General features: G+C 43.4%; 1 protein-coding gene across 21 annotated transcripts in view; it reads right to left on the bottom strand.

The window, feature by feature from the left end:
• The window catches only part of ARVCF (ARVCF delta catenin family member), a 247,366-nt gene that overhangs the window by 17,622 nt on the left and 202,917 nt on the right, over positions 1–26,827 (bottom strand). For all 21 annotated transcript variants that reach the window (XM_077187730.1, XM_077187728.1, XM_077187729.1 and 18 more), the window contains 3 exons: positions 25,171–25,242; positions 1,314–1,441; positions 236–386 (listed from right to left, as the gene is read on the bottom strand). In XM_077187730.1, the coding sequence (XP_077043845.1) occupies positions 236–386; positions 1,314–1,441; positions 25,171–25,242 (351 nt within the window). The remainder of the gene's footprint in view (positions 1–235; positions 387–1,313; positions 1,442–25,170; positions 25,243–26,827) is intronic.

The following is a 26,827-nucleotide window of genomic DNA, read 5'->3' as shown; positions in this document are numbered from 1 at the left end:
ACCAAGTACACCTAATGGTTCTCCCAAGTTAGAGATCTCCTTCAAGCCACAGCTTGTTTGAGTGGGCTGGAAATACATTCTGAGCTGACAGCTCCCCACTGGGCAGATACAGCTCAATCCCAGAGAGCATGGATGGAAACTGCAGAGAGAACAAATCCTCAGCACAAGGGACAAAACCTCAGGTCTCTCTAGGGTCTCCAAGCTCCCAGGCTGGTTAGAGAAGTTCAGAAGATACCTATGAGATCTTTATTGCGACGATCCATGGAGAGGTTTCTCAGGGCAATGGACACAGCCCTCACAACCTTGTCTGAGTCAGACTGGAGCAGCTCCACGAGCACCGGCAGCCCCCGCTCCTTCCGCACCGTCGCACGGATGTACGTGGACCACTGGTTGGGACACACAGGGGAAAAGAAACAACACCCAGTACTGTGAGTTCATATACCTGCTCTTCCCTTGCCCCTGGCATTTCCTTCAGTGCTGTAACCCATTTTTTCTCTGCAAAGACCAGTTAGGTTGTGCGTGCTGATTTATCCCATTGCCTTAACCCTTCATTCAAGTCCACCAAGAACCAAGGAAGAAAGGGTGTATGAGTTCATCATACAGCTCTGGGGAAAGAGGGCAGGAACAGAAGGAAGGAGCATCATCTGCCAGCATCTGTTCTGTACACACCTTGGTGTGAAAACACATCCCTCTGGATTAGGAAAAAAGAGGTCACTTGGAGGAAACACTAAAGCATCTAAAGATCTGTTATCTTCCTCCTCCTCCAATTTCATGCTTTTATTCTGTTTCATGATTGTTTTTCAAACAAACCTGTATTATTTAAAGTAAGCTGGCAGGCAGCTGTGAAACACCACCCTGCCAACCCTCAGGCTGCTATCAGTCCCACTTTGCTGAGCGGTTCTAGAAGTAATCAGGCAAATCTTTGCAAGAACTGCCTGATTAGCGCTGGGGATGCTTCACAGAGGGTATTAGGGAACACTCTGGAGTGCAGTTTCCTCAGCACACTGTCAATCCAACAAATTAAGTATTCAGAACACATAACTATCTAATACCAGGCTTTTCTGAATGGACAAAGCAATGCTTAAGTGGCTGAAGTGGTGGCACTGAGCATAGTTCCACTATGTAAACTTCACCAGCCCAGAAGATGCAAAATGTGTTCAATAAGTGAATGGAACTGATTTCCTCGACATTCCCACCTCCTTCGTTTTTAAAGGAGATACAAATGTACAAAGTAACAGTGCACCTACAATGGGACATCCCCTTATTCTTTACTTACACAAAGAAAACAAAAAAAGACTGAAGACTGCACTCACCGTCCAGTTGCCAGCACTAAGGTTCTGCAAAGCTCCTGCTGCAGCTTCCAGAGTGTTGAAGTTCTGACTTTCAGTGAGGATGGAGAGGTACAGTCGGACCACATCTGGCTGGTACAATAATTCAAAGCCTGCAGGTGGGGCAAGAGGAGAACAGAAGCAAGAGAGGCAGAGAACACAATGTATAAACAAACACATACCCCTAATTTAATAACCTAAGAGAACAACCAAAAGCTGTGATGACACAGAAAGAAGAGCTTTTGTCATGTCCAAGACATTCTATCCACACATGCTGGAAATGGTGGAGACACCAACACCTTAAGGTTGTCAATAAAGGCTGGCAATTGTCTTAAGGTTGACAGTTCTTTCTGAAATCTGTGCTATGCTATGAGCTGCCCAGAATGCAGGTGGTGACAAGGGACGATTTTTGCCTGTGACAATTACTGCTTTGCATCTCTAGACTGGGCTGCAAATTCACCTTGTACTCCTGTCCTTGTTCAAATATCTCTCAATACTTTCAGAGACACAAAGAGCAGGACCAAACAGAGTGAGCTACACCATCCTGTCAGCCACACCCTGCACACACCTAGGGACAGAAGGAACAGGCACGATGTCAAAGTGACCAGAATCCCCAAGTGTGGGTGGCAAGGAGGAACACTGACTCTAGTTCAGACATTCAGCACAGAACGACGCCGGCATTGTCCCACTCTGGGAGACTGTGACAGTCACATCTGTTCACTGCAGATCCCCAGAGTCACTGTATCAGCTGTGCAGTTCCAGCACGACAGGAATGAGAGCTATTGCCAGCTCTGCCAAGGATTTCCTTTTGTGATGCTGAGTAACTGACAGTACCATCGTGTTCTGACTTCCTCATCCATAGGATTAATATTTATGCATCTACCCACCTTAAAAGGATCTTAGGCAAGAACTCCATCACTCCAAATTGCTGAACAATTTGAAGCAATTTTTATCTATCTTCTTTCACTAAGTGTAGCATGACACACTGCATCAATAAGGGTGGAGTACGCCAAGCATTTGCTTAAAGGACTGGCCAGACAAACCATCTCAAAGTGCTGTTCAGGTTATGTGAACAAAGAAACTAAACCCCTAAATTGCCTTGGTGAGTGCACGAGGGCACAAGCAAGCTCTGGTCAACAAGACTCATCTGCAGTCACTGTAGCTGGTCTGCTGGCCTTTGGGATGTTTGCAGTAAGTAAGCATTAGGTTATGCAGCAAGCATTACCTAGGAGAGGATTTCTAGAAAAACATGACATCAAAGAAAGCATAAAGGTGTGAAGAAGCCTGGGCAAAGAGGCAATTTCAAGCTTGTTTTGAGCAAAGTAATTTTTATTATTTGTACACATGAAAAGAATGTTCTTCACATAACAAGATACTCTCCTAGAATTATAGCATAATTCAAAGCAAGTTTTCCACTAGTAAGACAGGAAATCTCCAAACACAAATCACTTTCTCTCTTCAGCACTTTCTCTTCAAAATCACCCATCTCTCATACACACATCACAGACTATCATATTTTAGACATCTTCCAGCAATGCTGTCCTATCCAGTGGATATATATTTTTTTTCTTCCCTGTTGCTAAAGGCTTCCTGAAATAAGAGCCTTGATTTTAAATTAAAGTATTTCTCCACATCCTTCATATGGCTCTGTAGTTTTTTGAGTCAAGATCTCAGAACTCAGCCCTCTAACACTGTCTATGAACACAAGCTGTGTTAACCCCCTGGCTGTACAGCTGGTACTTATCCCACTGAAAGCAAGCAAACACCATCAGCCAAGGTTTGTTCCATACCAAAAATCCCATCTATGCACAAGGATCCACGAGGATCCATGTACTGGTTCATACTTTCCGTGCTCAGCCTCTCATGTGCATCCCAGCACGCCCGGGTCCTTCTCCAGTGACCGGATACTGAACCTGCTCCACGGCCGTGTCTCCTTTCAATGCCACCACTTGCCTGCTACACATGACACCCCAGGGATACGTGCAAACACAACAGATGGCAACCCCCAAAGGCATCCTGCCAATCCATACCACTGACTTTCCTCTTCTTGAGTGTCCTGCCCTTGCACTGGGATCATTGCCCTCTATATTGAATGCTGAGGAAAAACTACCATTACTTAAGCCATGAAGCATGAACAGTTGTACAGCTTTTCTCCATTCCTTGAATAAGTCTGTGATTATCTGACTCCAATACGACCTTCATATCACCCCTTTCCCCTGCCACTTCACAAGGTGAATTGGCAACCTAAGAACTTCTCAAGAAAAAACACTGCTGATAAGCGCCTGGTGTTGCTTTCCTGAACACTAATACTTAAAAATCTCTTAGGATAGCCTACTGGAATTTTGACACTGTTATCTTTTAAGGAAGCTTTGCTGAAATGTAAATCAGATCAGCAGAAGAGATGAAGGCAGGTTCATTAACAGATAATATTCATACAGAACATTTCCTGCTTCTGTATCTGAGCTCAGACTTGCCTGTGGTTCAGCAGGATGCAATTGTTCAGCCACAGTCTTCTGTTTAGAAGTACCCAGTTGTAATTTTGTCACACTTGGAAACAGCCCCACACTGTTACTCTGTCCTGGTTATTTAAATGCAGTCTGTGATGTGCCCTTCCTGTCAGTCTGTACACTCCTTTTTGACTAGACACACTTCCTTCCTCAGCACCTTGCTGTGTGTGAATGCTGAGATGCTCCAACCCCCTCCCCTCTGCTCCCCTCCTGTGGCCACAGCTGCATTCCAGTCACGCACCTCTCACCCGTTCTCTGTCATTACCTCTCTCCATGCATGAAAGCCTCTCCTTTTTCCTACTTACTACTGTAAGAGCATCTCAAAAATACCTTCACCTTCTCTCTTCAATAATGCACAGCATTTTCTCTACCAACCACCAGTACCTTCCTGCTTTGGGGCATAACTCCTTAGCAGGTGGTGGATGATTCCCACTTCATTCCACAGCCCCCCCTTTTCAACTACATTTATGCCTCTGCCCTATTGGCACCTGTCTCAAACAGAGCCAGTGAGTGCTCCACACCACCACAGCTCTGTCCTCCCTCCTGCCTCCCCTGCTCCTCTCCCAGCACTGCAGCTCTTCTGGGTCAGCCTGGCTATGCCAGGGAAAAGCAGCAGGAGCACCAAGAATGCCCCTCATGGGGCTGCTCATTAGCAGGGATGAAAAACTGATAACGAGAAAGTTGCTGCTGCACTGGAGGGTTTTCCCTCTCTGACAGCAAGCTGACACTTTTCATAAGCATTATAGTGCCTTAAAAAGAAACAAACAAGTTTTAGATTTTCTCCATCTGCCTCCTGTCCTAATGAATCCAGCTCTGCTATTTATAGGATGCACTTAGTCTGAATTATTATGAATTTCCTACCAGTGTTGCATGAAGGCCTCGTACATTTTTCCATGAAGCGCTTCAACCACATTCCTGGGAAGCACAGCTGGTCTCACCTCCATTAAGCACTTGCTTCTTTTCAAAACTGATTTCCTTAATTTCAAGATCATCATAATTATTTTTTCAGGTAATGATACTTTTATGAAATATACAGCTAACTCCTTACACCCATTTAAAAATGGATAGAAGAAATGAGAAAAGAGGGTCATTAGTGATAGAGAATACATCAAATGATAAAAACATCCATTGTTTTTCTTTTTTCTTTAAAAAGCTGTTTTAATTATAGCCCAGATTTAGCACTGTCCTTAAAAAGATAATCTTCCTGGAATAAATGAGATTTTTCCATTGGTTATGGATTTGTGCTGAATTGCAATCTACACTGTTTCCTCCTGGAAAAGCATGAAGATAAGTAATTTATTGCTTCTTTCACTGCAGAAAGCAAAGTAAACAAGTTCACTGTATTAGCTTTTGGCTTTCAGAGAAATGCCTTGGACAGTCACGTCACTGTGAGCATCAGACCTTTTGCAGTGTGTGAGCATTCCCCCAGCTACCAACAAGAAGAACGTGTCACAGACAAGCATCTTCCATATTAGAGTCATCTCCAACACACTGCAGTCTCATCTTTCTGAGAAATAGGAAGATGAGCTTTTTTGCAGCAGAGCTGCTCAGAACTGGCAAATGGGACTATTTCTGTGTAAAGTTCACATTACCAGGACAGGATGTGGCAAGTAGATTATCTGCCCAGGGAACAGTGACAGCACAGACAGCAATTTGAATCCTGAATGGAAAACACCTGAGGAATTAGCTGGGGCTGATTAGCCATCTCCATCCCTTCAGCCCTCAGTCCCCGTGCTGAGAATGATGCAGCAGCTCCTGGATTATCTCCTCCACAAAACTATTTGCTTTCATCTTGGCAATGCTGATCCTGTGCCTATACTTAGCTACATTCTGGCAATAACATAAGATACTGCACCAGGTGCCTATCTCTGATACACTCGCTTAATCCCAAATTCAGACAACTCTTTTTGGAACAAGGCTGCCAAACCTATTCCCCTTCACCACCCATTCCATTTAGGATTTATTCTCCCACCACAGGCATGGGAAATTATACATGTGGATGCTGGACAGATGAGGAATCTCCTGCTGCTGCAGCAGAAATACACTGCCTAATTTTCTATCCACACTAAACTTCTGGACTGATGCTTAAAAACAACTGTCAAATTTCATAGGAAGCTGAAGGATGTTGGCAACACTGTAGAAAAAAACCTAAGCAACTCCTAAACCGGGGGCGGGATGTGTGTGTGGGTGGGGGTGTGTGTCTGTGAATCACTGAAGTGAACTCTGATAGATACTCACTCTTGCTGTGTGCAGACACAATTGCCACTCACTGCACTCTGCTTCCCGACAGAAGCTGCAGCAGCACCTGGACTCCTTTCGGGCTGCCACTACAGCAGGAGTTGAATTCCCGGCCCACAGCCCCGAGGGGCTGCCGGCTCTGAGAGCTCCGGGGCCGCTGTGCTCGCCCTGAGCCGCACCTGCAGCGCCGGCAGATGGAGCGAGAGGAGCCCGGACCGCACCTCCTCTGCAAGGTCACCCGAAAACAGACTTTGCACAGTGAAAAAACATCTCCCACAGCAACCAGGAAGCTATCAGCCAAAAGCCAAAAACAAAAGAAAAAATTAAAAAAACAGAGTAAAGAGTCATGACAGTAAAAGAAATGAACACTAAGAATCTGCACGAAAGAAAAGCTCCGCAGCCCTTGGACTCCTGCCCTCTGCTGACAGCCGGCCGGTACCTTCACCACAGCCTGTGCAGTTCATTGTCTACAAGGTCTAAACCAGGGCTCAGAAGTATTTGCTACAAAAATGTTTTCAAAACACTTCAGCGGCAGATCAGTCCTGCAGTTCAACTCGCCCCTTCCAGGAACCCCTCGCCTCACTGTGGTTTTATGGAAGCCTACATGAAAAGCCCCATGGAAAGCTGGGGGAGGTAGCTGGTTACTTTTGTAAAAACAGTAATCAGATCCCTAAAAAAAGCCAACCCATCAGCTCCCTTCCGTCTGTACGCTGTGCTTCAGCACCCAGTGCACAGAGCAGCTTGAATGCCAACATAAACTTGCAAGATTCTTCTAATTGAAAGGCTTCGCAGTAGCGTGAGCACAGCCGGCTCCAGCAGAGCCAAACGCTTGGCATAACTGCCTGAGAATGCAGCTCGATGCAGATACATGCAGAATACTGAGTGTCACACAGCACAGGCACAGCAAACTCTGCAACAAATGGAGATGAAATAATAGGTGGAAAGTTCTGAACAGTCCCTGTGGCTTTCACTTCAAGGTACAGCACAAGTCTGGACTGGTACTGAGCTTACTGCAGAGACTGAATCACAAATGCAGCATCCACTAGTGAGCAGCAGCTCTGAAGACAGACAGAACAGCCTCTGAATAGTATTGAAAAGAACAACCAGAATAATGTGGGACACACGAGACTCAAACCAGGCTTTAGGGAATGTTTAAGAAGAGTTTTCTATTTAGGAAATGAACACCACACTGTGTAACCTTTCCAACTAATCTACTAAGTCATACAGAAGTTCTAAAATGATGTAAACTCTTCCCAGCTTATCACATACTCCCACAATGACAGCAGCACTGGCACACTACTCCAAAAGGGAAGCAAACAAACCCCCAGCCCAAAGGATGTAACAGGAATGTTACCAGCACTACCAAGAGTGAGGTATGCAAAAAACCAACATAGGGAGCTAGGGTGACTGCAGGGAAGACAGAAAGGCAGAGAGAAAAGGAAATATTGGAGGGCAAGGCAGTGGAAGAAAAAGAAAGGATGCCTGAGAAAGCAAACTGTCTTTTGCTACTTCTATTACTCTTTACATTTCCCAAGCTCCACAAGCTGTCATCAAAGCACCATCTTACAGAATGACTTGTACAAGGTTGGTTACATCCCACTTCATATCCAAACAATATGCAATTCAACAAAGAAGTGTCTCAATCAAACACCACCCATTATGACCTTGTACGAGTTCTAGCACTTCTGTTTTCTGTGACCACACATTTTAGAGCTAATACCGTTTTCCCTTTCCAGAGGACCTGCAAGCAGCATTTCTCCCAACAGCGTTTGACACACTGCCCAATACAAAGTCTTTTTCCAAACATATGCAGCTGAGTCTCCTGGCAACTGGAGATGTTCCATTAACAGCCTTTTCTCCTCACTAATCAGTAGCAAAGGCTCTGGAGGACCAACACTTAATAAGAATCTCAAAGCTGCTGCAGATAACTGGAGCACTACCCAAGCTATTGGTTCAAAGAGGGAATGCTCTGTCCCACAGGGCTTCCACCAAAGCACAGGGAATCCCAGGCAGCCAGGCTGATGCAGGGATGGGAGAGCTGCTGAAGGTCTGCACCTGCAGGGAGAGGAGACACGTGGGTGAACTGCAGCACATTTAAGCATTTCTAGGTCACCTTTGGCAATGGTTTTTATTTGCTTTTGAGAAACACCATTGTTACAAGCAACAATGCCTTGGATTGGAGTTAAGCCCTTTGGCTGCATGATTAAAATGGAGAGTTCATGTAAATAGCTTCCTTTACCCCAGTCCCGGAAGACTTGCCTCTGACCTTGGGGAGTCTCAGTACAGTACATGAAATGTTAACGCTTGCTCTCACACCAGCTTCTCTAATTCAAAGTTATTTTTATTTACTTCACAGTGATAACTGAATGCAGTTTCTTTTAAAGAGAACAGGACAATCATATTATTCCAAAAGCAAATCTGTTTTGAAATGCAGTTTGTATCTAAAAATCAAACATTAAATAACATTTTCTCCCTCCCTCTTGCACACAGAGCACACCCTGGAGTCTCTGGGCCGTGAGCTACATACCAAATGCAAACTGTTTGGACGGATGGGCTCCTCTTTTCCCACCACAGCTTACCATGGTGTTTGCAAGCTCCCAGAATGCAGCCCAGGCCCTGCATCACCACTGCAACATCTCCAAGTGGGACTTGGTTCAAAATCCTGGCTCACATACGTAAGTGAGTATGAAACTAATTTGCATCAAAGATCTGCCAGCTCTGCAGGGTTTCTCAGTGTGACACTGCCAGCCCTGCTGGGGTATGGAATTTCTGGCAGCTCAGGCACACCCGGGAATCTAAGCTAGGGATGAACACTCTGGCCTGCAGAAAGGCTGTGTCTAGGGGATTCTCTCTTACTGGCTGCCCCTTACTCTTGCCTCAAACACTACAGCGTTTTAAGACAAAAGATTGATTATGCTTATCAGGCTGGTGATCTCACTGACAGCAGATCAATATGCCAAGGGAGCAGCAATGCTCCTAGATGTGAGCAATCCTGCCTGCTCCCTTCAGGGAAGCTCCTTCCTGAAGCTTCCTGGTTGGGCTCACAGGTCTAACAGCTGATACTGAAAGAGCTGGGCACAGTGATGATATGCACTGCACTGGGGACTTCTTAAACAGACAGCAATCCGGCCCATGCATACAAGATCAATACCAAGCGTGTCATTGATCATGTTATGTTTCCCTGGGAGGGAAAACCTGAATTTTCAGATGCTGTCTGCTACATCACAGGGATATTTGAACAACAGTGACAAGGTCAGACATCCATGCTTATTGTTTTAGATCTCAGTGCTGCTGCTGCTCCTATTGGCCATGGGTGCTTCTGATATGTCTGCTCCTGTCTCTGTGAGGGTCCAGAATTACATGACTGACTGGTTTTCTTTCTCCTCTCTGAAAGGACCCAGATGGCAGTGCTTGGTGACTGCCCACATGCCCCGAGGGGTGTCTCCTTGCTCTTGTCACCAAACAGCTCTATTTTGTCACTCCTCCTTTTTAGCCAGAGAAAGCAATTCCAAGGAATTTCACAATCCTCTCCAGAAAGGATAACACTGCCAAGCCCGCCTGGCTAATCTGGCTCCTGGTGTCTGGGCCAGTGACACCAGTAGAAAATGTGGAGAGGCTCAGGAACTGTCAACTTAACGACCTCAGAGCTGCAAACTCCAGACAAGAATATGTGGGGACACCACAATAATCCAAACCCGTAACATTGCCCAAGATCACTTCCTGATGTAAGGAGGTGACACTACAGAATACCTCATCTGGGTACAAGCAGGCAGAAAGTGGCCCTTTCCTTCTAATGGGGAAAGGCTGAAGGTGGAGGAATCTCTAGTCCTGAGCATACTCTCTGCCTCGGTAGGGCTTGAATCCACTGCTTTTTGGAGCGTGCTGCAAGCCTTTTCCATTTAGCTAAGCTTTCCCAAAGGAACAAAATAAATAAAAAGATGGCTGGCAAAGCTAATGAGGATTGGGAACATGAGGAAAATTATTACTTTCCATATTAGATAAACAAATGTATTTTTTCAACTGTGCATTCACATATTCATGCCAGAACATGCATGTTTTCTGGGACTTGTCCTTGAACTGAAACAACCAAACACAGGCAAAAACATTTTCCTTACAACCCTCACCTACAGCTCCGTAAAGCACAACAAAGCTTTCTGATCACAGCTGCCATCTGGTGCAGCTGAAGAGACCTGAAACTCCTTTCACTGCCATTACTAGTGCAGATGCCTAAATGTCCAGCCCAACCATCAGCAGGTTTGAGCTTAGTGTATGAAATGTGTTTATTAAAGAGAGAGATACTGAGTGATTCCCTGAAGGAAAGCCCATTAAAAAAAAATTACACCACAGCTATGTCCAGTAGTAAAATACAATGTGTTGCTTTTAGTATCTTATCAACAAGTCCAAGAGCCTCACAGCAGAACAATGTCCCAGAACTAGAGCCATCACTGAAAATGAACAGCACTGTTAAGGGACTCCTTCCTTTAACTTGTAGCTGCCTGAGCATACCATTTTCTTTCCTCTGGTCTTCAGTGTGTGTTTAACCAAGGATCATGTGTTCTAAATTGCCCTTTTTTGGCCTCAAGCCCCTGTAAAACTCAGCTTTGCGGTTCCAGATGCCAATCAGCTGCTCTTACTCCAGGAAGCTAACGAGCTTCTAGCTTCCTCCCAGCTCAGTAGAAACCTGTCTGCAGAGAAAAACTTATTGCAAAAGGAGTCGTGCTTTAGTCCTTGGCTCCAGATGCCACCTAAGCATATTTATTTTATTAAAAAGATTCTGACTTTATTTAGAACTGTTGAGATATTGAACAGCTTTATAAACTTTCTGTCATAAAATGCCACCAAGTAGAGAAGCACAGCAGAGGGAAGAAACACTCCAGCAGACAGCTGCATGACAAAATAAAAAGCCCTACCTGGTAATGCATATTTAGTTGAAATATCCCCACACCCTTAGACATTCAGTACTGAGGTATGCAACAAAGATATGAAACACACAGAAAATGCTTTCTTACCTTGAAGACCTCTAAATATCTTCTTTCCTGTCTTCAGGAAAGTGTATGAAACCTGCTGGATCATGAGGCCAGGTATGGTCCCACCAAGTGCCCTCCCCTCCCATAGGACAGACTAGTCACAGAAGCCCAGTAGACCAAAGCATGTCAGGGGCTGTGGAGTGAGGAGAGGCTGCAGGGCTCTGCAGGGCACAGCTCTGGGCTCCAGCTCCAGGGGGAAGCGGCACTCGGAGGGCAGAGCTGAGAGGTGGCTCTGCAGAGCGGCAGCCGAGGAAGGAGCGGCGGCAGTCCTGGAGCCAGGCTGGGCTCAGGGGGGCTGCAGCAGTGACCAGTGCTCTCCCTGGGCACAGCAGCCACACTCCTCCACACCTCCCCAGGTGCTGTTTCCACCAGGTCTTCAGGGAGCCAAGGTGTGGGAGGACCCACAGCACCTTCTGTGCTGTTACACACTGGGGTGATGGCACTAAAACCAACCAGCAAGGCAAACCCCAATCCTCCATCACTCAGGAATTTACAGAAACAGGATTACTTTGTCAGATGTGGGACTTCGGGGGTTTCCACTGACTGTGCTTCAAAACATTCCTGCTGCTGAGGGACCTCCTGCTCGGGTTTGAAAGCCCACATGGCCCTGACAAGCGCTTGGGTGGATCAGAGCTGGAGCTGGGACAGACAAGGATCCACTGACAGCATTTCCACTCGGGCTGGCACCTGTCAGGTTCTCCCCTTCACAGCACGTCTGCGTTTTATCTTCAGTGCCAAGGGAAAAACAACGTCAAGAAAAAACCCCAAATCTTCCAGAGCTCATGCACACTGAAATATGCTTAGAAGCCAAACTGAAAGCTTTTTTCTGGGTTACTCATGCTTCACTGAGTCCTCTTATACTTCCACTGCTCATCATGATTTTTATATAAAGTCTCATAAATGGTCATAAGCCATTACACAGGTATTTGGTTATTCATATCAATTCAGCTGCTTGTTAGAGGATCGTCTGCTTAAGGCAGTGAAGGGCTGCAGAACTCCACAGCTTGAATTCCTCAAATAAGGCAGAATAAATTTTTCTATTCTCCGGTGGATATACCCTCACAGAAACATCAAACATCTCAAAATACATCTCAGTAAGAAGGAAATATTTGGATATAAACAATTAATCTTTTTGGGGGGAAGCTTGGCAGAATCCAAGCTGAGCAGAGGCTACCAGGTCCAGTCTCAGCCTGCAAAAATGAAAGGTCAGTGGCTCCTAATCACTGGGACTGAAGCCTGCTTGGTTCATTAAATGCAAAGTCCTGCAATCTTGCCTTTATAAGCATTTTATAAGCAACTGACATATGGAAAGACTCCCCCATGTTAATAAATAATTTATTATACGCCAACCCAAACATTTCCTCCAATCCTGTTTGCGTCCTGAAATTGCTAATTAGTTCCTGCTCCAGCTTCCAAAGTCAAAAGTGTGTTTCACTTCCTCTCTCCATTTCATGAAAGCTGCCTCATGCACCCAAAGGCAGCCCAGTGCCTCTAATCTGTCTCAATTACAGTCACTGTGCTGCTGTCAGGCAAGTATCTCCCAAGCATCCAAGAAAAAGAATTTGATGTTTTCAATGTCAAATGAATGTCAGACCAGAGTGGAAGCAGCACAAAAGGTTTTCCTTAACTTATCTAATAAAAAAATGGACCTTGCAGCCCAGCTTTTTAAAGGTACCATATTTGGGTACTCAATTCTCATGGATTTCAGTGTAAGGTAGAAACATTAATGCCTCAAAGAACAGAGATTCTGCACTCATCCTCAGAGCACTGTATCCAGGCAAGGGATTACAGATGATGAGAGACAAGAGAAGATGCTGCTGCTCCTCCCTCATTTAAATTGGGACACACTGAAACACACCACATCAAAGTACTGAGTGAACAGGTACTCTTCTCCCTCTTCCTGCCAACCATTCTCTGCAGCTTTCTGGAAAGCCAGGGAAGTTTCTATTAAATGGAAACCCACCTGCTGTTCTGTGCACTGCCTCAATATTGGATAATCACAGGAAGAGCTGACACAAAACCAGCTCTGCCTATAGAATAATAGATTTCCTGGAAACACAGATCTTGCTGTAAAACTTAAAGTTGGACTAAAATAGGAGGTAAGACAACATGATCTGGAGAGAAGTAGCTCCCTGAAGCCTTAGCTGGCTAAACACACACACCCAAAACCCACAAATAAATCTATTTGCAAATGAAAAAGAAGAGATTGGGGCCCTAGTGTGTAGCAATGAATGAGATACTTTGCTGCAATGAATAGAGGGAGCACAGAGACATTTTTCAAGAGGCAAAGGGGAACATTACACAGCATCCAACTGCAGCCTGCCCCATATTCACCACCCTACAGCAATATCCTGCATTCATAAAGCAGCAGAAAATCATATGAGAAATTCTACAACAAAGCCACAGCAGTCACTACCACAAAGCAACTCTGACAGCTTCTTTGAAACCACTTCATTGCCTTTAAAACAGTGAAAAGATCCCAACCCAACAGCCACTTTGTCTAGGAGAGTTTTCAATTTCAATGCAGCTTTCTTATGGTAATATTATGCAATTAAAAATTGAGCTTAAAATTACCCATGGAAAAGATTCTAAGCAGAAGCTGACCTTTACTGTGGAGGTTGTTCATGCCTATAGAAAACTCTGAAAAGGTCAGTATAAATGTAAATAAGGAGAGATACTTCCTCAGGAGTATAGAAATTTCCATCATATTAGGGCCTATACCCATTTCTCCATGTAAGGCAATGATATGAATGCCCTGATAGCTTCTCATGGGCCATGAGTCCAGAGCTTGATCTAAAATAGGTCTCCAGACTTCAGCAAAACAACTGGCAGCAAATTTTCAGTGTTTTAGGGAAAGTAGGATCCAGCCACCCAGAAAACTGCCAATACAGTTTACTGTCCATGGGTTTAATCTCAGCAGTGTTCTCAGGGATGTTGGATTTGGATGGGACGTGCTTGTTAGAGTTTAACTCTTAAGCAAAACTGCCCAAATCCAAGTCACACGTGCATTTCCCAAGTCTTACACTCAGGACACTATCACTAACCTGAAATACTCTGCTGGGAGCAGTGCTTGTGTAATTGAATAAATGGGATTAGGTCCCATGCTCCTGACACCCCCAGTTTCTCATTCCTTAAGAAATTCTGAACACACTGCCAAGAACACAACACCTCAATCATTCTTCCCACTTCTCTCTTCTCTCACACATCTGCAGGTTGCCTCGTGTGCTCTCTCGTTTCATTACTCAACATGAAAAGCAGCCCCAAAAGGGAAGAGGAAAACCTGCATCTGCAAGGAACTCAGCCTTCGAATTTCCTAAGTGTTTAAAGGTCACTGGGGACACTCCAGGTAAGGCAGATCCTTTCTCTATACCCTCCTCTTGACCCCTCACACTCTGAATGAGTCTTTGGAGATGTTTTTCTCGCTCATTATTTTTAGGCTCTCAGCAGGATAAGATGCAATTATATGCTCAATCATGATTACAGACTTGCTGGTTGTGATTTTAGAAGTCTCAAAACAAAAGTCATTAGATTAAATGTTCTTCCTGGCTTTGTAAGAGAGGGACAAGAAGAACTGACATCTCTAAATGCAGTGGGCTTGCTAGCATGAGCAAGCTAGGAAGATACTCCTTTGTAATCAGGAAATCTCATCTCTGTTCCCAGCTGTGCCACTGAAATGCCCTTTAACTGCACAACTCACATCAGCAATGGTACCCTCTTTCCCTCCCCACATGAGTTCAGTCTTGCTTTTATCCCAAGCTGGCCGGCTCAAATGCACTGTCACAGTGTGTTGGTACTTACTCTTTACTGAGGTTACTGGGAAAAAGTCCCACAAAGTTGCTCTAGACATCTCTGACAAAAGCAACAGGATTTTTAGTAAAGAGATGGCAAGGTGTGCAAAACACGAATGAACTGGGCACAAGGTGCAAGGACTGCTCTCCACATTGCCTCCTTCCAGATCTGCCTGAATCAGGGTCTATTCGTGCACAGACAAGTAACATTTCATGCTATTACAGACTTCCAATTTTCCCTGTGATCAAGACACAGAAAATTCAGGGCTGAAACTAATGGTCTGTGAGGCTGAAATAAAAACGCTCTCCTTTCTACCACATGCTGATCAACATTCTCACTGGTCATCTGGAAATGCCTGGGTCAGCAATCAAGCTCTCAGTGGGTTCAGAGCAACCAGCAGCTGGATTGACATTGCTTTCTAAACCATGCAGAGGTAAGGCTCCCCCTGCCTCGAGCTGACAGGTAAATTTAAGTGACTGCTTTACCATGTAAAATGCCTGCCTCTCAGTTCAAGATCATTTTTCTTCAATCCACAGTTAGAGGTATATGGCACATTAAGTCCTGTAATTCCCCTCTCATGGTGGAGAAGGGGGGGAGCTTTTAAGCCTGCGCAGAGCACTTGGGGTTACAGAAATAAATATGGCTTTACACAGCAGCTTTCACATTCAAGATATCTCAGAGTGGTTTACAAAGTAATGAGTCAGATAATAGGGCTGCAGCAGCTGTGCAGGTACACTCGCTGCAAATTAATGCTGCAAAACCAGAAGTCTTAATTTTTTGATTCTCTTTATTTGCTCTTCTGCAAAACATGATGGCAGCTTCAGCCCAACTAATGAGCATCAGTGGCTTCTGCAATTTAAAATGCCCAGGTTATTTGACATTCCAGTTTGTTTTAATTTTCAGATTAACTCTATGATTAAAGCTCTCCATTAACTATAGTACTGTTCAAGCAAAAGTGGAAAAAATGCATGTACCTCCCTGTCTTGGCTGCACTGTAAGGAAGGTCTCCTTGCCTGATCTCTGAACTGACTGCAAACAGCACCACAATTTGCAATTAGTTCAGAATCACACAACTATCTGATTTTCATTCCCCTTTCTCTCCCCCATCATTAGCTGTTCTAAGCAGATCCTCAAAGGCTGATTATCAAGTGTTCTGAGAACTCCATGGTTTATTGTGCTGGCACCAGTAAAGTACATATTATACGTAAAAATATATTTTTCTTTGAAACAAGCCATATCTTGAGGTGCAACCTGATACACTCCATTTTGTATATATGCTCCTTTCTCAGGTTCCATGGGCAAACAAACTTTCTCATTCTACTTCTCATCTGAGTTACCTAATCCACCAGTTGTGGATTGTTTTGGAAAAATGTGCTGGTTTTATGTAGACATACTTTTCCTGGCTGACTCTGTAATCAGTTAATGAGAGTCACACAGAACAACTAGGCTGAAAGGGAACATGGGAGGTCAACTGGGCCAGCTTCCTGCTCAAAGCAGGCTCAATGCCAAAATTAGACCAAGCTATTATGCTTTTGTCCAGTCAGGTCTTGAAATCCTTCAATGATATAAAGAACCCTTCACAACTTCCTCCAATGCCCAATTATGTGGCATTAGCCTCCATTTCTTGGGGCAGAAGGCTACCAGATGGGACAGATGCTTTCAGTGGGGCTCGAGTGATGTCTGCCTAGTGCTGAGTTCTGAAAGTATCGAGTCACCTCAGGCTCTCAGAAATCCACATTCTGGCTACTCCTAAAGCACAGCCTTCAGAACACTCACCCAGAGCTGTAACTACCTCCTTTGCTTCTGGAAATCTGGAAAGGGATTTAAATCAACATTACACCATTTTTCTGCCTCAGCTCTTCTGAAACTTTCTGCAGTTCTCTTAACTTGTCAAGCAGCTTCGTCAGCACAACTTTGCTGCGGTACTTTTGATGGACACCAGAGACAACTGTAGCTTCATCCAACAAGGTTTTTGTAATTGATTTTGACATGAAATTTCATCTCAACTCTGACAGAAGCTGAGTTCGTCTTCCCTGAGCTTCCTGGCAATGCTGGCTGGGCAACCAGGACAACTTTCAGATTTGCACCCCTCTTCAAAGGATCATCTCATTTTTTACGCTTATGCTAAAAGGGAGGGGGGGGGAACTCAGAGATTTCACTGTTATTGTTTCTTAACTGAAACTAAGTGGCATGGCAAAAGCTGACATAATGCAACAGTGATGGATTGGTGGATGGAGTGAGTCTTTCACTGCACTGACTGAGCCCCAAGACTGAGGCAGCTACAATTATGAGGGATAAGCACCTTCCCATCAACTCCTGCTTTTATTCCTGGCAGGCTTTCTTGGCACATTCTCATTTTATAAACAGTCCTGGAGCAGCATCTGTATAATGAGCTATGCTCTGTAATAACAAGCATTCTATTTTAGAGTAACAATTAGAATTGCTTGTAGAATAGAAATGCTAAATGGGACATACAAAAACATACACACAACCTAAAATGTGGGGACGGAAGAGAATTTACCATTCTCAGCAGGGCAAATAGTACAGGAAAAGCTGTAAAAATTAAAAACACATGACTGGCAACTATTGCTTTCCAACATTAACTATTCTTCATCAGAAATATTAGCCAAGTGGAAATGGCATGAAAATCCAGTCAGTGGCTGAAGAGTTAAGATGCTGCATTGCCAGAGAGCACACACTGCTGTAACTGAAGTAAATGCAGTTGGGCAGTAAAATCTACCCAAGGTTTCCAGTCATGCACTGGTTTACGTGTACACCTTTCTATACAAAGCATCATAAATAATGCAGTTGAATTTCTCAATAAAAAAACCACAATAAGTGCAGTATGCATAATGAGAGTGCAAAGCAATTCACAGTATTACATACTTGCAAAATTCTCTGTAACATGAATGCCTCAGTCCATTCCCACAGTATCTCATCAGGGCAAACCTCTACCGTTCACCTTTAACTGAAATTATATTTTTATTTAATTTTTATATCACTGTACTGCTAGCAACAGCTGGGATACAGTATACTTCACCAGAATTTTGCTGGTTTTACAAATGTACCACATACACTCCATTTGCATTAGTTATCACAGCAGCAGTGAAAACACTAATTATTTTAGTGAGGGTAATTATTCTAGCTATTATTTTAGTGAAGTGATTCTCCTAGTAAAGGCAGAAGAAATAGAAGGCTCTTCATGAACAGGTTCACTACAACCCCAGCAACTGAATGCTATTAACTTGCCCAAGGCCACTCAGAAAGTCAGCAGCAATGCTGGACTGGGAAAATCAGACTCTTCTCCTTCCAGCTCTGTCTTGAGCTGAAGCTCCAGATCACTACATCTCCTTATTAGCTGCTGTAATTACCATGTGCTCTAGTGGAGCTCCTGCTGTTTAGTTTTTTATAGGCTAGTTTATTATGCAAGTATATATAGGCTCTTCCTGTTTGAGATGCCTAAATCTCATTTTCTGTGCACTTAAGTTGGCCACAAACTCACATCAAGTTGGAAAAGGAATTTACCACCTGGGATTCCTGTCTTCTGAAGATACTGCTAGTTATTACAGTAGATCTATATTCCTGGGTGTCAACCTCAGGCAAGGAAGAGCTGGAAGCTGACTACTGGAGTCTTTTTATTGTCCCATGAGAGCCACAGGTGAAAGGACCTAAAGGTGAGGAAGGGGAATCTTGCCTCCAACTGTCAGCTTTTCCTCCCCACATCCTAAAGGAAACGAAACATTTGAGAATGCAAAAGGATAAAGAAGAGGAATAGCTGTTGATGTTGATTCACTATTTCCAACATAACCAAAGTATCTTAGAAGTAAGTCAGCTTTTTCTCATTCAGAAGGAAAAGTCTGAAATTATTCAAAGCAGTTGTTTTAACTCATCTTGCATGTGACCTCTAGCTGTTAAAACAGAGGTAGAAGACAAAGGAAAAATCAGCAGTTCTACAGGCAAACAAATTATAGCTGAGCCAAAAAGAGATGAACAAGAACCACCACCTTATGACTTCACAAAGAGTTTCAGCTTCTATAAATACAGAGCTGAATGGAATTCTTGCATCATTACAATTGCCCTTCCTGCCTCCCCGCCCCAGCAGTTGCTTCCCACTGGTCCCTCAGCTTAAACCTCAAAGCTTCATGACCTAAACCTGAAAGACATTCACACTATGAAGTGTCCATGCTGGGGGTGGGGAGGTGTTAGTGGCATTTAAATATCACAGTTGAAATTTCTTCTCCAGTTTACACTGGTTCTATATCCTCCACGGAGCAGAACTATTTGAAGTCCCCAACTCAAATCTTCCTGACACAATCTCTCACCTGGGCCATTCACACAAACATTGTGCTTTCCCTTACTCAGCTGCAAGAGCTTTTCTGTTCCACAGATGCCATTTCACCCCTACCAGGAATCTAGCCTGTCTTATCTGTAAACACAATTTTGCCTGGGTGTCCCTATGGACGAAGCAAGGGACTGGAAACCACAGCTCAGGGCTGCAATGTCAAGGCATTCTCTGAAGCCAGAGAGCAACACTGACAAACACTGCAGCAATTACCAGGATGCAAAACCAAAACTATTCTTCACATTCCTGAGCAGACAGATAACACCAGAGCTGGTCCTGTAACGGTCTCAAATCCATCTCACGTGATGTTGTGGAATAACTGAACTCCACACAGCAGAGCTGTGAGTCTCAGCAGTACTGCTGTACAGAGTTACTGTACAGGGTTTCAGTCATATCACTTAGGATTTCTCCCAGAAAAATATTTTTTCCTTACAGTCTCCAAAGTAAGAACATTGTAGGATAGAATTGTATTACCAAGTGAAAAGAATTAGTGGCAGAGACAGAACAGTACTCCTGGACCTCCAATTCACATTCCAACTGTATCCCCCCCATATGATTTTTCAAAGCCTTCAGTTTCAACCTTAAACATACAATTTATGTTCTACATATTTAAATTTAACAGATTGATCAAATCACAAAAAAGTTTTCAGCTGAAGAGCACAGCTCAGCAGGCCAGGAAGCAATTCATGCACATGTCCACCAGCTCTGAACAAAGAAGAACACTGAATGTAAGAATCAGAGAGGATTATGACCAAAAAGGCAGAGGATTCCAGAACAATTAGCAGTCAGCTATGGAAAGACTGTGTACACAAGAAAGGAAAAATTCACAGGTGTCTGCTCTGAGTTCCTTGAAAATATAGGGAAAAAGAATGGGAATTTAAAGGTACCAGATTAGAGAAAGTTTGGCAAGCACAGCTTCCATATGGGAATTTTCCTATTCAAGGCAATAAATTTTCTCTGACTCAAAGCACTGGAAGACAGATGAGAAACCTTTCACTGCTTTGTAAATTATGAAAAACACATGGGACCAAAATGAATACTCAGCTTAGGAAAGCAACAGAAATAAGAGATACTTTATAATTCGGATCAGAATTCTTAATAATGTGTATTAAATGCTGAAAGGATGTTAATACAAGAACATGTTGCTTGCTCTCACAGAGGAGATCTTCCCAGTCCCTGAATTTCCAGCAGCAGGCACAGGAGGGGTGTGGATGGTGCCATTAATCAATCAGTTCCACTCACTTATTCACAATACGACAATCAAAATTAATGATGGAAGGGAGCTGGAAAGGGCAGGTGAGTGCTTGAGTCAACTTGTCAAGATTTAAAGAAAGCAAATTAAAGCAGCAGTGAAATGCGAACTGCAGCCAATCTTAATTACAAACTAAAGCCAGAGTAAAGTGAGGTTTCTCTCTCCTTCTACTACATGTTGCCTTTAGCTGAAGACAAATTGCTGGCACTTTTGTAATCTACTAAGTTAAAGTCATTACCCTGACAGTGCCAGGAAGTCTAATTTCCTGGAGCAGTAATACAAAGATTTATAAGAGAATTTAAACACTTGCCTTCTGGAATAGAAAATCTATCATCAGCATGAGGCTACATGGAAAGTGACTGAGAATTTCAGATAATGGAGAAGAAGAAATTCACCTGCTGACAAGTTCATCCAAAATCTCATTCCCTGCCTACATAGGCTGCTGACCAGGGTAAGTGTACACACAAAGCTGAGCTTTCAGATAAATTCAGCTTGTCTTGGACGTTCCCACTGCAACAAAACAGACTTCTTCAATTATAAGCATTTTTAACACTAGTTCAGTATTTCAGCACAACTCTCTCCTAAACTTATGTTTCCATTAAAATGGAATTAAACTTAAGTAATGAAAAAGGAAAAGAGGAATTAATAAGCAGCTTAATAACTGCTTTCAAGGAGAAAATGAGCTAGCTCATCCACCAGGATGAAATCTACCTGCACATCTCGTTATGGCTGAAGATTTTCAACTCCCTAATGAGATAAACTGAAATGAGAGCTGAACTTCAACACCCAAAGCTCCATAGAGCAGCTACTGTTCTGGCCTCAGACATATGTGCACATAAACAACAAGCCATGAGATTTGCTGAAACCAGACAGCACAGATATCTGCATTTAATTTAATAAGCTAATGCCGATTCCACATAAAAAAACTGTTCTGCTCTTCTGGACTTTCTCCCCCCATAGTCCAGCATTGAGGAACAGAGGTGGACAATCCAACACCTTCATGCAGGAGGACTGAATGTTACATCCCCTGTAAGCTGTTTGGGGGCTGACACACATCAGTCCTGATTCAGCTCAGAAAACCCTATTGCAGAGGTAGTGCCACCTGAGACACTGCCTTCCCCTGCACAGATATGATTAATCCTCATCTTCCCCCAGTGCCTGAGCCTCCTGCCACTGCTCCTGCTCAGAAGTGGAGGACTCTGTGAACAAAGCACAGGAGTTGTACTATGCTACGTATTTAATGTGTACACAGGAGAAATCAGCGCTGTGGGAGTGCAGAGGAGAACACGCTGCAGAGGAGGCAGCCAGCACCACTATCACTGACCTACTTTAGACTGGGGAAAGGATTTCAGTAAGACTCCCCCCCCAGAAGCAGCAATTTTTGAAAGTCCTAAATTTAGCAAGGTTCTGAGAACAGCATTCATAATTTCTTGTCAGTGCTGTTCCCTTCTCTATGCAAGCTCATATCACTTTCCCCCAAAATTTATGCTCTCTCTCTTTGACTGTCAGGGAAAAAAATATGCTCCTTTCAACAAAGAGGAAACGCAAAGCTTCTCTTTCACAATCTTTCCTCACGAGGACAGGAGTACTCTGGACACTGCCAGGGCATATACATTAATTTTTTAATATCAGATGAGACAGCTTCTGAAAGCACTGCAAGTTGTCCAGTCTGACATTATCCAGTTTACCACAGATAACAACCCTGAACTAGAAGCTTTCCCCTGCCAGAATGCCTAGCACATAAAATTATTAAAGGCTTAGAAATGGTTTCAGGGCTGCTCAAATCATGTGCTGCAGCAGAACCTGATTCCCATTAAAAAACCAGGAACCATCAGGAAGAGACTCTAGTTCATCGCTCTGAAAAAGAGAGCTGCCTTCCTTCATTCATTCCTCACCAGAACAAATAAATTCCAGGGGGAAAAAGTGAAATACGAGCATTTAAACTAGGTTACAACTCACAGGACCCTTTGGATTGCTCAGGAGATGAAGGTGCTCCTGAGATGTTGTACCAGCAGGACAGATGTTCTGAAGGACTGAGAAACCTCTGCACGGACACGAGCCAGTCCCCACCCACAATCAACAGAAGCTTCTGGTTTTATGATGTCTGGCTGCAGGACAGGCAGAGATTTCCACCATTAAAGTAATTTGGAGTCAAAATGAAGTTTCCAGAGCTGATAGAAAATAGGTCTGGACTAGTCTGCTGCTACTAGTCCATGGTTTTTCAGGTGATCATAAGCATACTCTCAACTAAGCTCAGTGGTCATACCTAGGAGTATCTCCAAGGGAAAGCATGATGTCAAGTTCTTGAAACCACATCTTTAGACACACCAGATAAGCTCCATGGATGTTGACTATAAGATTACAGGAAACTTAACAACACTACATCCCAATATTTGTTAACTTACCACAATGTTCATTTGCTGCATTGAATGTACAAATCTTATTACTGCAGTTTCACTTGCTCACAAAGATTCCAGCTGAAAACTCACTTTAATATGGCTTTAATAATACATGAAAGAGATTAATCTATAATTGTTGATTTTTGAAATAGCACTTCATCATGTCACTCAATCTGAGTGCTTTTGATCATTAAAACTTGCATGATTTTTCCATCTCAGTAACGAGGTTCTGCCTCAGCTGAGAGCTGATCTCATCAGAGTCAATTATCCTCTATAGAAGAGATCTGACCAGAGTTCTTCAGGGTTTTAAAACTGCAATTTTATTTTCTTTATTTCAGTGAACAATTGAAAGTTCAAGCAACCTTGTTAGAACCTTTACTATCCAGGAATTCTCAAGTAAATGAGATGCTTGGCAGGAAAATACCACCAAAAAAGTGAACAAAAATGCATTGATGTCTTGGTTTTTTTATCTTAGCACACAAGTCAATAGTTACTTTTAAAATATGCCCTTTTCCATGTCAAAGTGCTTCTTTCAAAATGCTGTGGGATTAATCTCCTGACCTTATCTATCATGAGATATGTAATCTATTTGACTTTGATTAAATGGGGGTATCTCAAAATTATCAAACAACCTCTTCAAGAGTGTGAGATTTCTAGCAATTGAATATGATAACAAGCTGTGTAAGCTCAGAGACAGACCCATCTCCCATCAGATCTGCACATCACTTCTGCCATTAACAGAGCCACATGAAAGCTCTTGATCTTATTTTAAAGAAAGCTATGCAAGGTACATTTCCTTGCAGAAATTCTTGATTTCCATCTTTTCCCTCTAGTGGCACCTCCATTCCAATCACATTTAGGAAGGAATGCAAACGCTGAAGCCTTTGCTGTATTTTGCATTCCTTTCTTTTCCTGCATCCTAAAGGTGTCCCTTGCTCTGCACTGTAATCAGCTCCCAGCCTGAACTGATGGCAGCCAGTGAAGGCTGGTTAGAAGTTTCCTGCAGCTCTCTAAATAGGATGGTACTGCAGCTTCTGAGAGGTTCTTCAGCATCTTGCATTATTTCACAAGATACAGAAGATCTTGTGCAATAATGCACCAAGTGAAAATCAGTGTTTAGACATAAGACTAGAAACTGCATCCACTATAAAGAGTGTCTATAAATAGATTTATCTACATCTTAGGATTAGTTTGCATATCATCAATCAGAGTTTCACTGTGAATTCAAGTGCAGCACTATGTATGTATAATTATTACACCATTACTGACTACCAGCACATCTCTAAGGATCTCAGACATGGCCTCTGTTGTTGCTCTCAGTTAACAAATAAATGGACTGGACCAAGAGCAAAATTCAAGTATCCCATAGCCTGTGGATCTCTCCACTGTGTCAGATTGTCTCTTTACGCTCCCCAAAATTCTCTACACGATGCGGGAAGAGTTTAAAATTTTTCTTCTGAGGATATTCAGGTAGTTCTGGGTATTCAGAGCTCGTTAAGGTGAGGCTGACAGGGTGGCACGGCAGCAGTTGCCATGACAATGGCTGGATCTTTGCAGAGACATTGCACACACTTCAAATCAAAACCTGTGCAAGTCTCAAAACACCATCCAATGCTCTAAGAATTCTGATAAAATCCCAAATCACCTCCTAATCTCCAATTTAAAAAAGTACCATGCATGCAAGAAGGGAATGCAGATTGTGAAAGATTCCACCTCTGCCAGAGCTAAAATACAAAAGCACAATGCAGAAGAATTTTTCTGTGAACCTCCCAGATTTTAGAAAACCACAAGTACTGCTCACTTCAGACAGGGAGGAATACTGTGTTTAGGCGAAGACTGACCAGCAGTCAAGGCAAAAATCCCCAATCCCTGCTGTCACCCAGTTCCAAAGAATGCTGAAGAATGACAGAGATGCCAGGGAAGAAAAAGGGTTAGTGCCAAGCACTCTCAGTGAGTGCATCAACTCCTTACAGTCAGGTGTGGGGCAGGTGGGCTGCAAATGGAGCTATAGAGGAGGAGAGCCTGCACTCACCCCTCTCTGGAGTTACAATCACCTAACACCAAATCAGACAGGCTTCTACAAGATTCCACCAATTCAGCAGTCTTAGATAAAAATGCATATCCAGTATTCAGCACTAGATAACAGCATGCACAGATATATCCATTATCTCAATTAACTGGCTACAAAAGAAAGAGATCAGCCTGATATGCTCACGTCTCAAGCCCCTTTAAGAGCCTCCAGCTCCCAAGCTACTTGTTATGTCCAAAAGCACAAACATTAGCATTACCTTTTGCTGCTTCAGACCGCTTAGGCAAATCAAGTGTATCAAAATTCCTGTCCAAATCCCCATTCTTCTTCCCTGTGCAAAAAAGAAGACAACAGATGGAGAAGATTGTCAGTATACTGACAGGTAAGTTACCGTCATGTGCATCTACAAGATGGGAGAAGATACAGAGCCAGAATATAAATCACAGACTGCTCCCCATAATTGTGTGTATCTGACTGGCAGCCCAGCTGCACAGCTGTGGTCTAGCATGAGCAAACTTGGGGACAAACACCCATGCTGCTTTCAGCTTGATCTGCAAACATTCTTAGCACTAGTGTTTCAGAGTCTTAGGAGTGCTTTAAACCTTGGAAAATGGTGCCATTTCCCTTCTTGGCAAAGCTGTGCCCCTCCCTCAGAAGCCTAGTGTTTACTTCTTATTTTCACAAAGGAATTTTGACCTGAAGCTTAGCTCAAGCAAAAACTCAGCAGCAGAGCAAAAAAACAACAGCATTGCTTTGCAGCCTCTGTTCTCAATGCAACAACGAGGCAGGAAGACCTAGATTTAATATATTGTACAGACAGCAGCCAACAACTTAACCTTGAATTGCCCTTCAATTGACAAAGTGTCATTTTTGCTATTTATTAGAGGCTAATGGAATAATTCCATACTTTTGCTAAGAAACAGTGTCAAACTATTACATCAGCTTTAATTTATACAACAGAACAAAACCACTTTTAGTTAGGTTGAGCATTCAAGGTTATGTAAATACATGGGGAGGGAAGGGCTAGTTTCCATGCCCCCAAGGAGACACACTGCCTTGGGTAAGCCCACATGGATGCTGTGGGACAAGCATGAACTTTGCCATCGGAGGAATACTGGCAGCAGAGAGAGAGATTTGGAAGGCAGTGCAAGAATCTGCATGGCTTCTGATCACAGCAGTGTACAATTTAGCTTTGATTTTGAGAGGGAAAAACTCAAGTTGTTTAGTCTCTCTCCCTCCAGAGCAGGGGAGGCAGGTGCAATGAGAAGAATTCAGACAACCCAACTGAGGCTGCCAGAAGTGGCTTCTGCACAGGGATTACCAGGCTGGTAATGGAGGTTTTACAGAAAGGCCTGGGAAGCTCCACCAGTCAGGCTGCTTAAAAGCAAACAGAAAAATGGTCCTTGACAATGTAATGGGGAGATTAGTCTGAGTCTTGTCTGCCAAGAGGTCACAAGATGGGAAGGGCCAGTGCCTGCCTTGTTACAGCAGGGGGCTGGTACATGCACAGTGAATTCAATGGGTCACTCTACCTTTCCTCCTGACAAAAGGACAAAAATACTCAGTACCATACAGAGAAGAATTAGAGCTTTTAAATACCATTATGAATATTTAGGAGTAACATTAAGAGGGAAAACCCCCTCTTCAAGGTAGTATTCCATCCTCTCCCTTTCTTTGGGAGGGGATGGAATCACACTCTTTTCTTTTGAAATGCCAACACAGAATACCAGCCAACTTCAACTGTTGTGCAAAACAAAACATGCACCTAGAAGTTCTGCTGATCTGAAGTAGTTTCCTTAACTGAAGTATGTAGAAGCCCATCTAAGCTGACAAAGGGTCATGCAGCCAGGTACCACAGCATATGGGTGTATATATATATATACAGATACCCTGAAAGGTATCTTTTCTAAAGGAGG

The sequence above is a fragment of the Agelaius phoeniceus genome, chromosome 18 (assembly GCF_051311805.1).
Source record: "Agelaius phoeniceus isolate bAgePho1 chromosome 18, bAgePho1.hap1, whole genome shotgun sequence".
NCBI classification, from domain to species: domain Eukaryota; kingdom Metazoa; phylum Chordata; class Aves; order Passeriformes; family Icteridae; genus Agelaius; species Agelaius phoeniceus.
Note: the sequence above shows the minus strand (reverse complement) of the source record. Positions and strands in the feature narration are given on the sequence as shown.